The 13,912-nt window shown below is 55.7% G+C and overlaps 2 protein-coding genes and 1 long non-coding RNA gene across 3 annotated transcripts; 2 read left to right on the plus strand and 1 right to left on the minus strand.

Annotated features, from left to right (window-relative positions):
* The first annotated feature begins 761 nt into the window (after nucleotides 1–761).
* On the plus strand, nucleotides 762–6,953 carry thop1 (thimet oligopeptidase 1). The gene is made up of 14 exons (XM_086143045.1): nucleotides 762–871; nucleotides 1,893–2,099; nucleotides 2,702–2,850; nucleotides 3,943–4,050; nucleotides 4,191–4,293; nucleotides 4,374–4,531; nucleotides 4,639–4,774; nucleotides 4,854–4,996; nucleotides 5,342–5,565; nucleotides 5,658–5,859; nucleotides 5,970–6,156; nucleotides 6,244–6,372; nucleotides 6,468–6,604; nucleotides 6,687–6,953. Exons 1-14 carry the CDS (start codon nucleotides 859–861, stop codon nucleotides 6,846–6,848), a joined length of 2,058 nt encoding a protein of 685 aa, XP_085999171.1. The 5' UTR covers nucleotides 762–858; the 3' UTR covers nucleotides 6,849–6,953.
* Nucleotides 6,954–7,593: 640 nt separating this feature from the next.
* LOC147237080 (sterile alpha motif domain-containing protein 9-like) lies at nucleotides 7,594–12,880 on the plus strand. The gene is made up of 3 exons (XM_086143778.1): nucleotides 7,594–8,115; nucleotides 8,502–8,775; nucleotides 8,999–12,880. The coding sequence occupies exons 1-3, from the start codon at nucleotides 7,708–7,710 to the stop codon at nucleotides 12,631–12,633; spliced, it is 4,317 nt and encodes a 1,438-aa protein (XP_085999904.1). The 5' UTR covers nucleotides 7,594–7,707; the 3' UTR covers nucleotides 12,634–12,880.
* A 3-nt stretch (nucleotides 12,881–12,883) lies between these two features.
* LOC147237081 (uncharacterized) lies at nucleotides 12,884–13,588 on the minus strand. Its single transcript, XR_015105923.1, has 3 exons — nucleotides 13,482–13,588; nucleotides 13,295–13,380; nucleotides 12,884–13,222 (listed from the first exon to the last, which is right to left on the minus strand). It is a non-coding gene; the product is annotated as an uncharacterized LOC147237081 (long non-coding RNA).
* Nucleotides 13,589–13,912: the final 324 nt, after the last annotated feature.

Here is a 13,912-nt window from a genome sequence, read left to right on the forward strand (position 1 = left end):
AAAGGTCTTCAATTAAAAATAAATGTCTTGATTTTATTTTAATGCAATTCAGTGAGAAATAATGCAACAATATTTAAGAAAAAAAATCTGGTATCTATTAATACATTGAAAGCATTTTTTTCTGGAAACACAATAAAACGGGCCATTTACTATCTTTGAACTGGCCGAATTTATTTAACTTGGGATAAACACGTAAAATTGATCGAGCCAGACGATATTTTTGCATTGCCTTCATAAAATCAGTGACAAATCACGGGAATAAGAAATCACACTTAAAATGATGCAGAAACAAATCCTAGAAGCTTTCAAACCCGACCTCCCAATCAGCAAGTGCCCTTAATTCGGCGATTGCATGTTATTTTAGAAATTAGCGGGACATTTAACATAAAAATACATTTATATCACCTTAAAATGACATTGTTTTTGAAAAAATACAACTGTGAAAGTCACTTGGAAACCAGCTTTTTTTTCCTGAAAATCTCCCTGAAATGGAAAGGAGACGACCTAAAAACCATCCACTTAAAGATAACCCATTAATCCAATTTGTAAAACTGAATGAAATTAAATGAAATTTGATCCCCAAATCACCATTCAAGGCAAAGACTTACAAGAAATGCGGGAAAGAACTTTACTTTACGGATCATCTGTGCGGAGCCTCCGGGGCCCCGGATGGTTCTCCCGGCGGGGGCGGGGGGGGGGGGGGGGGGACTCGGATTCAAAAGAACCGCTTCGCCGGTTAAAGGTTTTATTTTGAAAAATCCCGAGCGGAAGCGCTGCATCTTTTTTTAATCCTCCTTCCCGCAGCCGGCTGCCAGAGAGCCGCAAAGATCGGACCGACCCGCAACCTTTCCACGCACGATGCATCCGACAGGTACTGAAACACACTTTTGTTGTTGTTTATTATTTGTTTTTAGTGCAGGACGTCCATTGGCGCAGCTTTAATTTGTTTTTACTTCGCCATGTTTAGTGTGGTTAGCTTACCTTAGCTAGCTTGGTTGCCCGATTCATTCATAGCGAACCGGGATGACCGGGTTAGCCTACCCCGCTGGCTAGCGGCAGGTCGGAGACGGTCTTGCCCGGCCACCGACGCATCTAGGCGGCAGAAGCCCAGTGGGTCGCCCGGTGTTAGCACGGCTGCCGGTTCGCTGTGTCTGAGCGGGGGTTAACCGAGCCGCTGTCACTTGCCGAACTCCCCCCGAAAAACAAGCGGTTTAACCCCGAGCTGTTCGTGTGGACGAACGGACCGTCTTTTTGACTAAATCAAAACCGTTACCGACATTTTCATCCCCGGTGTTCCCCTCCGGCACCACCGGGAAACCGGATCTTCTCCTCCGGTACCACCGGGCAACCGGATCTCCTCTCCAGTACCACCAGGAAACCGGGATGTTCCCCTCCGGCACCACCGGGCTGGGCTTCCCCGTGTGTGCGTGTGTGTGTGTGTGTGTGTGTGTGTGTGTGTGTGTGTGTGTGTGTGTGTGTGTGTGTGTGTGTGTGTGAGAGAGAGAGAGAGAGAGAGGTCCGACTACATCAGAGCTGAAATTATTAAAAATATTTTTATATGTGTTTTTATGCTGTTTTTTCATCATAATGTGTTCGTCTTTTGCTCCCACATCTTTATTTCGGATTTATTTGTTTCCCATCTGATAATCTCGTGATTTGTTATCATAGAGGGTGTGTTTGTTTGTGTTTTCCATCCCCACAGTGTGTTATCAGGTGGCCATTCATTGCTATTATTGTGATTTTGCGTTTTAAGCCCCAAACATTTCGAGTGATAAACTTCCGGGATCACACTTTGGCTTGTTTTCAGGGTGTTGCTCCGTTCCAGAACCCGATATCTATCAGTTATCGAGCCGCGTTTGTGTTTTTCGCACGTTTCCCCCCCCCCCCGCCAGGTGAGGAGGTGTGCAGCAGCCCGGCGCCGGTGTGCTCCGTCAACCGTCTGCGCTGGGACCTGACCCCCGAGCAGATCCGCCAGCTCTCCGATGACGTCATCGCTAGGACCAAGAAGGTCTACGACGGCGTGGGCCGCCTGGACCTGGACAGCGTCACCTTCGCCAACACGCTCAAGGCCCTCGCCGACATCGAGGTCGAGTACACCGGTCAGTGACGCGCCGGCTCCGATTCTCTAAGAGCGAATTCCGGCGCGCACGGGCACGCGTGCACGTGGTCCGAAGGTCCGTAAACGGAGAATGTCCCGACGCGCGACGGTGTTGTTACCAGAGCGGTTGAATAGACGTGGACCCCGCCGCCCCCTCCCAGGGGGGACCATGGCGACGTCCAGATATTTCTGTGCGCGCCGGGACAGTGAAGCTGAATGTGACGGGTCACATGGTCCCCCTTTTGTGAGGCGGGAAAGTCGCGAGTCAGCTGGTTAAAAAAAAAAAGGAAAAAAAGAAAAAGAGAGAGGAAAAAGGCGGCAGCTTCATCATCACTTTTAGTCAAACTGTCGAACCAGCAGCTGCTGCAACAAAGAGCGGGCGCTGCCGCTTCAGGACACATGTGGGTTGAAATGAACGCAAACCATCAGGAACCCTCCACGCACCCCCGACCCCCCCCCCCTCCCGGGAATCACCGATCAGGGTTAAGACGGAACTGAAGGCATCTTCCAAACCAGAGAGGTGTCAGATCAGATTCCCCGGAAAGTCATGGCCGTTAACCAGAAATCTTTCTCTTCTCCGAACCCCCCCTTTCCCGCTCCCAGTCCAGAGGAACATGCTGGACTTCCCGCAGCACGTGTCCCCCTGCAAGGACGTGAGAGCGGCGAGCACGGAGGCCGACAAGCGTCTGTCGGAGTTCGACGTGGAGATGAGCATGAGGGAGGACGTCTACCAGAGGATCGTGGCCCTGGAGGTCAGCGACCCGTCTCGGAAACCTCAGAGGAACCGGGTCTACGTGGAGTTCCAGGGTTGTGGTCCTTATCGGTCTGGCTTGAGTGGTGCAGGACCTGTATGACCTTTCCAGTTTCTCCGTCTTTGCACCTTTTTAACTCTTTGGTTCAGTCGTTTTCGGTTTCCCTGCCAGTGAGCCGAAGATGCGGTGGAAAAATAAAAGTGTACCGTAATTTCCCCGGACGATAAGCCGCGACTTTTTTCACGTAAAAATCGATGCGGCTAATATATGGACTTTTTTTTTTGGCTGGGGGGGGGGGGGGCGCTAACGAGCTTCACGCCGCTAAAACATTTATCCTCGTCGCATCGGACCGATGAAATGACCGGGAAATTCCGAATCCGTTCAACTCGGACACCGAAGAAGACGAGTCTGACAGTTTTCATGCGCAGGAGGAAGACCGAGATAGCGATCGGCTAGCCGGTGCGGCTTATATTGAGGTGCGCCCAATAGTCCGGAAATTACGGTACTTAGAGAATGTGACTTGGCAGGTAAGTGGTCAGTGACCGTTCAGAGGGAGTTCCTGGGCGTCGGAGGACTTTGACCACCTTGCAGTGGCTACGACTTTGGCGACAACCCCGCGACGATTGTTGTGCACTGGCAAGGAGTTTGACTTGTAGCGCGAAGCCCACGGCTATCGCACAATGCCAACAAGTTTGACGACTATTCTTGAACCGCCGGCAAGTAGTTTAATGACCATCGTGCGACGACACCGAGTTTGACAACTATCGTGCAATGGCACTTTTGTGCGCGGACAGCTAGCTTGATGGCTATCCTTCAATGGCCACGACTACCGTTCAATGGCAACGACTTTGACGATCGGTATCTATAGCGACGCCTTTGTGCCGGCGTCTTTTATGATGACTATCTTGCGATGGTAACAACTATCGGTCACTGGGGGCGAATTTGGCGACTAGCGTGCCACGGCAACCGGTTTTTATATTATTGTTTAATGGCAAATGATTGTTCAGAAGTCGTCCCCGATTGCAAGCCCCCGTCGGATGGCGGTCGATCCCGTATTCAGGTTCTGACTCTGGGTGTTTGTTTTGTCCGCAGAAGAAAACGGCGACGGACAGCCTCAGCGCAGAGTCCCATCGCTACATGGAGCGACTGATCAAACTGGGCCGGAGGAACGGCCTCCACCTTCCCCGGGAGACGCAAGAGGTGACGCTCATGGTTGAGACGCCCTTTAGATAGATGAGCCACGGCAGACCCGACAGACCCTGCCTGGTGGAACCCGACGCCGTCAGGGAGGAGCTTCGAGCTGTACTTCGACTCACGCAAGCTCTTATTTTGTATCCCAGGAAGTCAAGAGCATCAAGAAGAAGCTGAGCACTCTGTGCATCGACTTCAACAAGAACCTGAACGAGGACACCACCACACTATCCTTCAGCAGGGACGAGCTTGGTGAGACACCCCCCGCCCACTGCTACCACCTAACGCACACACACACACACACACACCCCTCATCTCCTCGTTGGCTTCAGGCGGCATGCCGGAGGACTTCCTGAGCTCCCTGGAGAAGGATGGCGAGAAGCTGAAGGTCACCCTCAAGTATCCTCACTATTTCCCCACCATGAAGAAGTGCTTTGTCCCCGAGACGCGCCGGAAACTGGAGGAGGCCTTCAACTCCCGCTGCAAGGAGGTGAGAGCCGACTCTCACCGGACGGAGAGACAATTCCGCCGTAAGCCTCCGGGTATCTGGAGTCCCGGAGGATCGGATCGCCTGAGCGTGACTGTGTTTGTGAGCAGGAGAACTCGTCCATCCTGAAGGAGCTGCTGGAGCTCCGGGCCAGGAAGAGCTCCCTGCTGGGCTTCCCCACCCACGCCGACTTCGTGCTGGAGATGAACATGGCCAAGTCTGCCAGGAAGGTGGCCTTCTTTCTGGGTGAGGGAGTGAGATAGCGCCCGGGGTGAGGCGGGTAGCGGGTGAAACCGTGGTCTGTAACCCACTCGTTGTGTTTCAGAGGAACTCGCCCGTAAGCTGAAACCTTTGGGAGATGAAGAGCGATCGGTCATCCTCAAGCTGAAGGAAAAGGAGTGTCAGAAGAGAGGACTGCCTTTCAACGGGGAGCTGCAGGCCGGGGACACCCGCTACTTCATGACCCAGGTCTGGACCCAGAGCGCCATCGGATCCTCCAGGCAGGCGTCCTGAAGGTCTGCTGCCGTCCGCTGCAATTTAGAAAACAACAACAAAACAAGCCAAAAAAAAAAAAAAAAGCATACAAGTCAAGCCCCTACGGTTCAGTCGTTCGTTAAGCACCGGAGACGGAGAACCCAGAGAGGAGAAAACGAAGAGGACAGTGGAATCACTTGGTTAGCTGATAGAGAACTCCACCTTCAAAATCCCCATCGTCCGAAAAGGAGCCAAAACCTCAAGAAATTGTTCCCAAATCGGTCTCTAGCGGAACGTCCACCGCAAATGACGGTATGTCCCCCCCCCCTCCCCCGGCAGGTGGAGGAAACCCAGTATGCCGTGGACCAGAACCAGCTGAAGGAGTACTTCCCCATGGAGGTGGTGACCCGCGGGCTGCTGGACATCTACCAGGAGCTACTGGGCCTCACCTTCGAGCGCGTGGATGGCGCCGACGCCTGGCACCCCGACGTGTCCCTGTACACGGTGAAAGACCGGGCCCAGGGCCACATGGTGGGCCAGTTCTACCTGGACCTGTACCCCAGGTGAGCCCGACACCAACGTGAAGGGCGTGCGCGTAGGGCGGGGAAACTCGCCGAAGCTGACCGCGGCGTCGCCGCCGTATCTCTTCCCGCAGGGAGGGGAAGTACGGCCACGCCGCCTGCTTCGGCCTGCAGCCCGGCTGCCTGCTGCCGGACGGCTCGCGTCAGATGTCGGTGGCGGCCATGGTGGCCAACTTCAGCAAGCCCACCGCCGACGCGCCCTCGCTGCTGCAGCACGACGAGGTGGAGACCTACTTCCACGAGTTCGGCCACGTCATGCACCAGCTCTGCGCCGAGGTCAGCCGCCCCGAACGGCGATCCGAATAAATCCAGTATCTCGGCGAACGGATCATCCGGCGTAACGCTTCGGGTGTCCGGTCGGTGACGCTCTGTTGCCGTGGTTACAGGCCGACTACGCCATGTTCAGCGGCACTCACGTGGAGCGGGACTTCGTGGAGGCGCCGTCCCAGATGCTGGAGAACTGGGTCTGGGAGAAGGAGCCTCTGCTGAGGATGTCACGCCATTACAAGACCGGCGCCGCCATCCCCGACCAGCTGCTGGACAAGCTCATCAAGTCCCGCCTCGCCAACACGGGTGGGCGGCGCCGCCAATACGACTCTCGGAAAGAAGATCCCACAAACATCACCCGCGTGTGTGTGTGTGTGTGTGTGTGTGTTGCAGGTCTGTTCAACCTCAGGCAGATCGTTCTGGCCAAAGTGGACCAGGTTCTCCACAGCAGGACGGGTCTGGACCCGGCCCAGGAGTACGCCCGGCTCTGTCAGGAGATCCTGGAGATCCCGGCGTCCCCAGGTGCGACTCCACGCCGCCAAAAGCTGCGCTGACAATCTTGGGTGGTGTGTGTGTGTGTGTGTGTGTGTGACCGTGCTTGTCATCGGCGGCTGCAGGAACCAACATGCCCGCCACCTTCGGCCACCTGGCGGGCGGCTACGACGCCCAGTACTACGGCTACCTGTGGAGCGAGGTCTTCTCCATGGACATGTTCTACGCTCGATTCAAGACGGAGGGGATCATGAACCCCAAGGTGCCGCAACCCCCAACATGGCTGACACCTTCGGGGGCTCACAGTGAGGTCGCTAAAAGTGTGTGTGTGTGTGTGTGTTCAGGTGGGTCTAGACTACAGGAGGTGCATCCTGCGGCCCGGCGGCTCCCTGGATGCCTCGGACATCCTCAGGAAGTTCCTCGGGCGGGAGCCCAAGCAAGAAGCCTTCCTCTTGAGCAAAGGGCTGACAGTGGAGCTGGGCGCTGGAACGCCGTGTCCCTGCTGACCAATCGCGGCGCACCGTCAGGCTCCTCCCACCTCCCGAAAGGACCGAGGGCCTCTGGGAGATTTTGTCTGCGGCGGCGGAGAAATAAAAACCACCTGAGGCAAAGAATGTGGCCCGCGTCCTCCTTCCTTTGCACGATCTTGCGTACAAATATAAACCCGGGGGGGGGGGGGGTCGCCTTCGTGGACTCGGATGCGGCGATGTCTCATAAAAGGGGCGGGGCTTCTGGCGTCACGCGGTTAACGATTATCGATTTTCCTGCACCTGAGGCGGAGGAGGTCAATAATGGCGACGGTGGAGGTTTTACAACGTGTCATGTGATGCAGCGGTGACATCACACAAGGTGGACTCCACAATTCCTCATCCTACATACGTGTTCTTGACTAGACATGTACTTCTCCTCCGACCCCTCAAGAATGCTAACTCCTCCCCCGGTTATGAGGTATGATTGACACCTCACTCGGTCCAGTAAGGACGGCCTTTTTTGTTGCACGATTAACAAGCCTCTCTAGCCACTCTCCCGCCTTTTATCGCACACGTGAGCGTTTGAAAACAAAGCCCCCGTTTGTTTTCCTTATCTTAAGAGTTGGGAAGTGAGGAGAGACGGAGACAAAATAAGAGGTCGCGTTCGGGAAAAGACGTTTCCTTGTTGTGCCTTTTTGGAAGGAGGGGTCTGAAAGGGTTAATGCAGCGGTGAAACTCGAGCTGCTTCGAGACCAGAGTCCACTTATTGTTTGAAGGCGGGAAGTGCGGAGGCAAAGAGCAGAGGGGGAAGCACTTTCCAGATACCGAAACAGAAAATGAACTTCGACTCGACTGTGACATCGATTGCTAATTGTTAGTTTCAGCCGGCCGGGCGATGAGACGCTCGGGACGCCGGCTCCCGCCTCGGCTGGAGGACTGGAGCCCCCAGGATGTCGGATGGTGGCTGGAGACGGAGATGAACATCCCTGCTGAGTGCGCAGAGAGGTTTTCCAGTCAAGACGTATCAGGGATATGCCTGGTGGAGTACCAGAAGAACGACCTCAGGGAGATGGGCATATCGCACGGCCCGGCCGTGAGGATCGTCGCGGAAATCGCTCGGCGGAGAAGCAAACCGGCGGCCGAGGGACCCGAGACCGAGGCGGATCCCCGTCCGGAGCCACGCGGGGGACCTGTTGAAGACGGCGGCGATGCGCAGGATGAGGAGGCGGCTCCGGGTTCTTGGAAAATGCAGAAAAAACAGAAAAAAAAGGGAAAAGTCTTTCCGTCTGGCAGGAAAGATAAGGTAAGCGGGAAGTTTCCGAGAAAACTTCGGTATTCGGAATTTAAAATCTGATCATCAGAGGAGGTCTGGAGTTAGTCAGCTAGCTAGCTACCACCGCACGTTAGCAAAGATGCCGATGTAGCCGAGACGGAGACGGGATTCACCCGGGGTGAGTGTGTTGGCGGTGCTAAGCTAACCTAAGTTAACAGGGTGTTGATTGAGAGCGGTAAAAGAGAAGTAGGTCCGTCGGTGGTGGTGTGTGACCCGGTTGGCTGGATGAGATTGAGGAGGTCCCGTGTCTGAGCCCGGGGGGACCCGGTCCAGGAAGGTCCGATGCCGCTCCGGACGACGGTTCTTGACTGCCCGGGTCGTTTGTTTTTGTTGACGTCCAGATGTTTCTCCCGCAGACCAAAGCCCCGGCCGCCGCGTCCCTGCCGATCAAGGACGCCCTGGACGATCTGTCCGAGAGAGGTTTGAAGGATTTTATTTTCACCTTGCGAGAATTCAGCAAGAAGCAAGGTCCGATCATCCCCAAGGGAAAGTTGGAGGGCAGGGACCCCGTAGACATGGCCGAGATCCTCACGAATCACTACGGCAACCAGAGAGCGTTGGAAGTCACGCGTGACGTCCTGGTCGAGATCAACCAGCGGCCACAGGCAGATGTGCTGCAGGACTTCCTGGGTGAGAGCTTCTCAGAACCCCAGGGAACCTCATGTTAGGCTACCGGGTGAAAAACACCCGGTAGCCTAATTGAAGACTCCGAATTAGCTTCGGGATGATGGACAGAAGGCCCGTCGTGAGCCGTGATTGGCTCAATCAAGTCAATGTTCTAGTATTTCATCGTTGTTTCATTGTTGTCGCGTTTGTTTGCCGACCCGTCCTTTGTCGTCCTCTGTGGCTGCAGATGGGAGTCCACCGCAGCAGCAACCCGGACAGTCGGTGCTGAAAGAGGCCTCCCAGGGCGACAAGCTGAAGAACCTGCTGACTTGCGGCGGCAACACGCTCGACGGCTACGACAAGTTTGTGGTGGTGGTCAACAGGAGCCGCGAGGGGCAGGTGGAGCACCTGGACTTCCTGAGTAAACTGAAACTGTTGTGCGTGTTGGACTTCGACCCCAACTCCAATTGCCCCGGGGGTTTGTGCGAGTCCTTCAACAAGTCGAGGGTGGCCAATCTTCACGTACCCCCGCAATACCAAGGACGGATCGACCACGTGATCAACAACCTGAACCTCCACACGGACCAGACCAGCTGGGTGTTCTGCAACGGCCGACGGGACCTGGGCAGGGACTCCGACGAGGAGTTGGACTTCAAGACGTGGTGGAGAAAGTCCAGCCGGGATGTGGAGCAGGTGGTTTCGGTCATTTGCCGTCCCGAGGTGCTTCTCCACGGAAGGAAACTGATCGTTTTCCTGTTGCTGTCGCCCGTGGAAACCGAGAAGGACCCGATGTTCGAGATCTTCAAGTCGTTCCTGAGGCACACCGAGGAGGAGCAGATCGTACACATCTGCGAATCCCGGAGCACCTTCGCCAAATGGAGCGACTTGATACGAGAGAAGTGCGAGTGCGACATTCAGCCTCGATCGCTGTACGAGCTGAACCTCAGCCAGGTCAACGGCACCGTCGCCGAGCTCGGGGGGTTCAAGTCCTCCGAGCGGCTGCTCCCCTCGTCCGACTTCACCACCGTCGTCCTGAAGCAGAGGGACGAAAACCTGATGACAGCATTGGACGTTTTGTGCGTGAACCAGTGCCAGAACCGACCCGAGGAGGACAGCCAGGACTTCCGCGGCTTTCGGATCAAGGTGGAGGAGGAGTTCTACCGCGGCGGGAGGGTCAAATGGTGGAACTTCTACTTCTGCGAGAAGTACGACAAGGAGCCGTTCGTCAAGAGGGACAAGTACGAGAAGGTGCGGAGCTTGATTCGCGCTCAGCAGCACGACCATAACGACGCCTGCGTCTTGCTGAACTTCTTCCACCACCCCGGCTGCGGCGGCTCCACGCTGGCCATGCACGTCATGTGGGACCTTCGCTGTGAGTTCCGCTGCGCCGTCCTCAAAGAAAGCAAGCTGCCCAAGGAGGAGATCGCCGCGCAGGTCGTCAAGCTCATGACGCTGGAGACCAACAAGGCCATGCCGGTGCTGCTGCTCCTCGACATCACGAAGGAATCGAAGAATCCCGACGACTTGCTGAGCTGCATCCGCCGGGCGTCGGAGGACTTCTGCAGCGTCGACGAAAACAACGCCGGGTCCTGCAAGGTCATCATCCTGAACTGCGTGCGCTCCCACTGTCCGAGAGAAGAGTACCTCCGACAGAACGCCATGCGGTCGCAGTTCATGACCGCCTCCTTGACGCCGGCAGAACAGCAGGGGTTTGAAAAGAAACTCAAAGACCTCCAAGAAAGCCACGCCATGCCGGAGAACTTTTACGCCTTCATGATCATGAAGAATAATTTCGACCCGAAGTACATCGACGACCTGGCCTGTTACGTGCTGGAGAAGTTCGATCGTTCCGGGAAGGACGGGAAGCTGATCTCCTTCCTGGCGTTGCTGAACACCTACGTGGCCGACTCGCAGTTCGCCCTCTCGCTCTGCGAGGACTTCTTCGGGATAAAAATCATAAACTGGGGCACGGCTAGCGTGATGACGGAAATGAAGACGTACTCCAACATCCTGATCGTGGAACGAGTGGAAAACTGGGGAGGGTACAAAGGCCTCCGGATCCTCCATCACACCATTGCCGCCGCCTGCCTGGAAGAGCTGGAGAGAAGTCACTTCCTGAAAGACAGCGAAATCACCACGGAGCTGCTTCATTACGACCTTTTCTTCAGCGACGGGGTCGTCAAGAACCAACTCATGCTCTCCATCGAGCGGATGCTGATTTTGAGGCAGCGGAAGCAAGACAGCGACGAGAGAGAGACCTTCTCGCCGTTCATCGACAAGATCCATAACCGGCAGGGACAGCAAGTTGTCCAGGATATCTTTGAGAAGGCCTCCTCCAGGTTCCTCTCCAGCGCCTCCATTCCCCAGGCGCTCGCCCGCTACCTGTACATCCACGTGCGGGACTTTCCCAAGGCGCTGAAATGGGCCGAGAAGGCCAAGGCGATCAAAGAAAACCCCTACACGGTGGACACCATCGGACAGGTTTATAAAAGCCACCTGAGGTCCAACATGGACCGGGAGAAGCAGCAGCAGCTGTCGCCGAGCCCCGAGGGCTTGGACGCCAACCTCAAGCTCGCCAACGGCGGCATGACGGCCTTCCGGCGGGCCCAGGAGCAGTCGGAGATGGAAGAGCCTCGGGGCGACAAGGACGACAAGGACAAAGACGACGACGACGACGACTCCGGCGACTTCCCCAAAAAGACCTACAACGTTTACGGCTACGTGCGCATGCTCGACATCGCTTTCCTCGTCTTCGAGATACTGGGCAGGCTGCCGTTCTTCGAGGAGCGCGATCCCATCAAAAAGCAATACCTGAGGAACTTCCTGAAGAAAAAGATGCCCGTCGCCAGCGTGCACAAGGACGAGAGCGACGAGAACGCCGGGTACGACGAGGTCATCGGGAAACACCAGGCGTTCCTCCACGCCCTGAGGACCAAGGTCAAGGAAACGTTCGACTTCCTGGATTGTTACTTCACGTACATCAAGGGCAACTCCGAGTTCGACATCATGAACCACAAAACCGTCTGTACGTACTACAAGAAGTACGTCGACCTGTTCTGCACCACGCAAGAGACGATCAAGAAGGCGAAAGAATCCAACCCCAACCTGAACCTGAGCATGGACATCGACGAGCGTTGGGAGTATCTGGAGAGGAACCAAGCGGACACCTTCTCCGGTATCCTCCAGCATCTAGACAAATCTGCCGAGGAGATGGAGAAGGTCATCGCATGTTACGCCTTCCTGCTTCAGAAGAACAAGTATAACGTACGAATCAAGATTTTCTACATCTTGTCGAATGTCGTTCTCCACAATCTGAACCCAAAGTCCAGGCAGGTGAAGGACTACCGCTACCTTTCTCCCCTGATGTCGGAAACCTTGCAAGAAGTCGGCCACTCTCATCGATTCCCGGACCCGTACTACCTGGCCGTGCTTTGGTTCTGGCCTCCTTGTGAGGGGGACGCTCAAATCTTGACCTACGTGAAAGCCATCCAGACCTCGTCCCACAGGCACATGTCCAAGCTCTTCTACAAGCGAAGCACCATCGCTCACCTTTACTTGGGGAAGGAGGAGGGACTCAAGAGGCTCGTGTCCAAACCCAACCTGGATAAGTATTTCCTCCCGAAGATGCCTCGTGACAAGCTGGCCGAGCTGTGGAAGAACGGGGACATCTTCAAGGAGCCGGCGATCTGCAGCCGCCTGCTCAGAGTCCCCGGGATGGTGGATCAGGGAAAGGTGTTCGCCATCTACGAAAGGCTGAAGATCGAGGTGCGTCCGGCCCGCATTTGGATCAGGAGCGGCTTCAGCATGGAGAAGATCTCCTTTTTCCTGGGGTTCGCCGTGAACGGGCCCCTCGCGTACGACATTAAGTACGAAAGCGCCTGATCTGAAACTCCCGAGAAAAGATCCTTGCGAGAGAAACTCGGGCCATTATGAACAAACTCCGATCCAAAAAGGGACCAAAAAAAAGGGTCTGGGAACAGTGGACTCGTCAGGTTCTGTCATTTTATATCACTGAAAAAACTACTGTCCGGAGTCGTCTTTTCAGTCGTCTTTTTTGGCGTATTCTCGTGCCGTTGGTAGTTCTGGAACGTCCCGTCTCTGCGTGTAAATAAAACATTGTCTCCTCAAAGCATCGACTTATCTTTTGTTTTATTTTGAAAGTCCACCGCTGCCGTCTGGTGGCCCAGGGTGGTAAGCTAGCCGTAGTTTTCGTGAAAGCGTTTCAGATTTTATTAAGAAACCAATGGCGTCGGTACACGAGCTAAGCTGGCGTTCGAGGCGCCTCGGCGGGTTCCGGCGGGCGACGAGCAGACGAAGGCCTGTTCCGTTTCGCCGGAGCAGCCGGTTGAAATCCAGCGGCAGGGGTTCTCCACCAGGACGCAGGAGGACTCGCCGGCTTCCTCCGACCCGGACGCCCGGCCGGCGCAGCCGTGGGTCCACGACCGGCGGAGGGAACGTCCCGCCCGGACGCCTGGACGACGAGACGCCGGTCAACATCGCGACATCGGGAGGAGCGGGTCGACGTGCCGTCGAGGCGACTCACCGATCCAGAAGGGCTTCCCGCCCACAAACTTCCACAGCCAGGTGACGTGGCGTCGGGACGGGACGCCGGCCAGGCTGCCGCCGGAGCTGCCGGGACGAGACGGGACTCAACGGCGGCGGAGAAACGAGCGAATCTTGAGGCGATCCATCGATTACCGGGGTTGTTTTCATCGGTCGGTCGAACTCACAGCAGCGAGCAGGTTCTCTCGGCGCTCCCCCAGCTTCCCGTCGACCCGCTGGCGATGTAACATCGTCTCCTGAAGTGGGTCCATCCGTCGGGGCACCGGGTGTCCGTCTGAACCCACACACACACACACACACACACACACACACACACACACACACAAAGTAATAATCTGAATTCCCTGCAGTAACGCTGTCTGGCCACTAGGGGGCCTCCCGCTCACACTGAAGAGTTTGTCTAAACACTAGAAGACACACTTTGCGTTGTCACCGGCACCACCGAGCCAAAGCGTCGCCCCTTACTGGACTCCAACACAGCTCGGTCTGATCCACGTGTCAAACTCACGGCCAAACCTGGCCCGTCGTTTTATTTGCGTGGCCGGCTTTTAGCTCCGACCGCCTTAAAATAAACAGTCAAACTACAAACTACATGGAA

This window comes from Fistularia commersonii, chromosome 1 (assembly GCF_037954325.1).
Source record: "Fistularia commersonii isolate RoL2024-O1a breed Wild chromosome 1, RoL_Fcom_v1.0, whole genome shotgun sequence".
In the NCBI taxonomy this organism is placed as follows: Eukaryota; Metazoa; Chordata; class Actinopteri; order Syngnathiformes; family Fistulariidae; genus Fistularia; species Fistularia commersonii.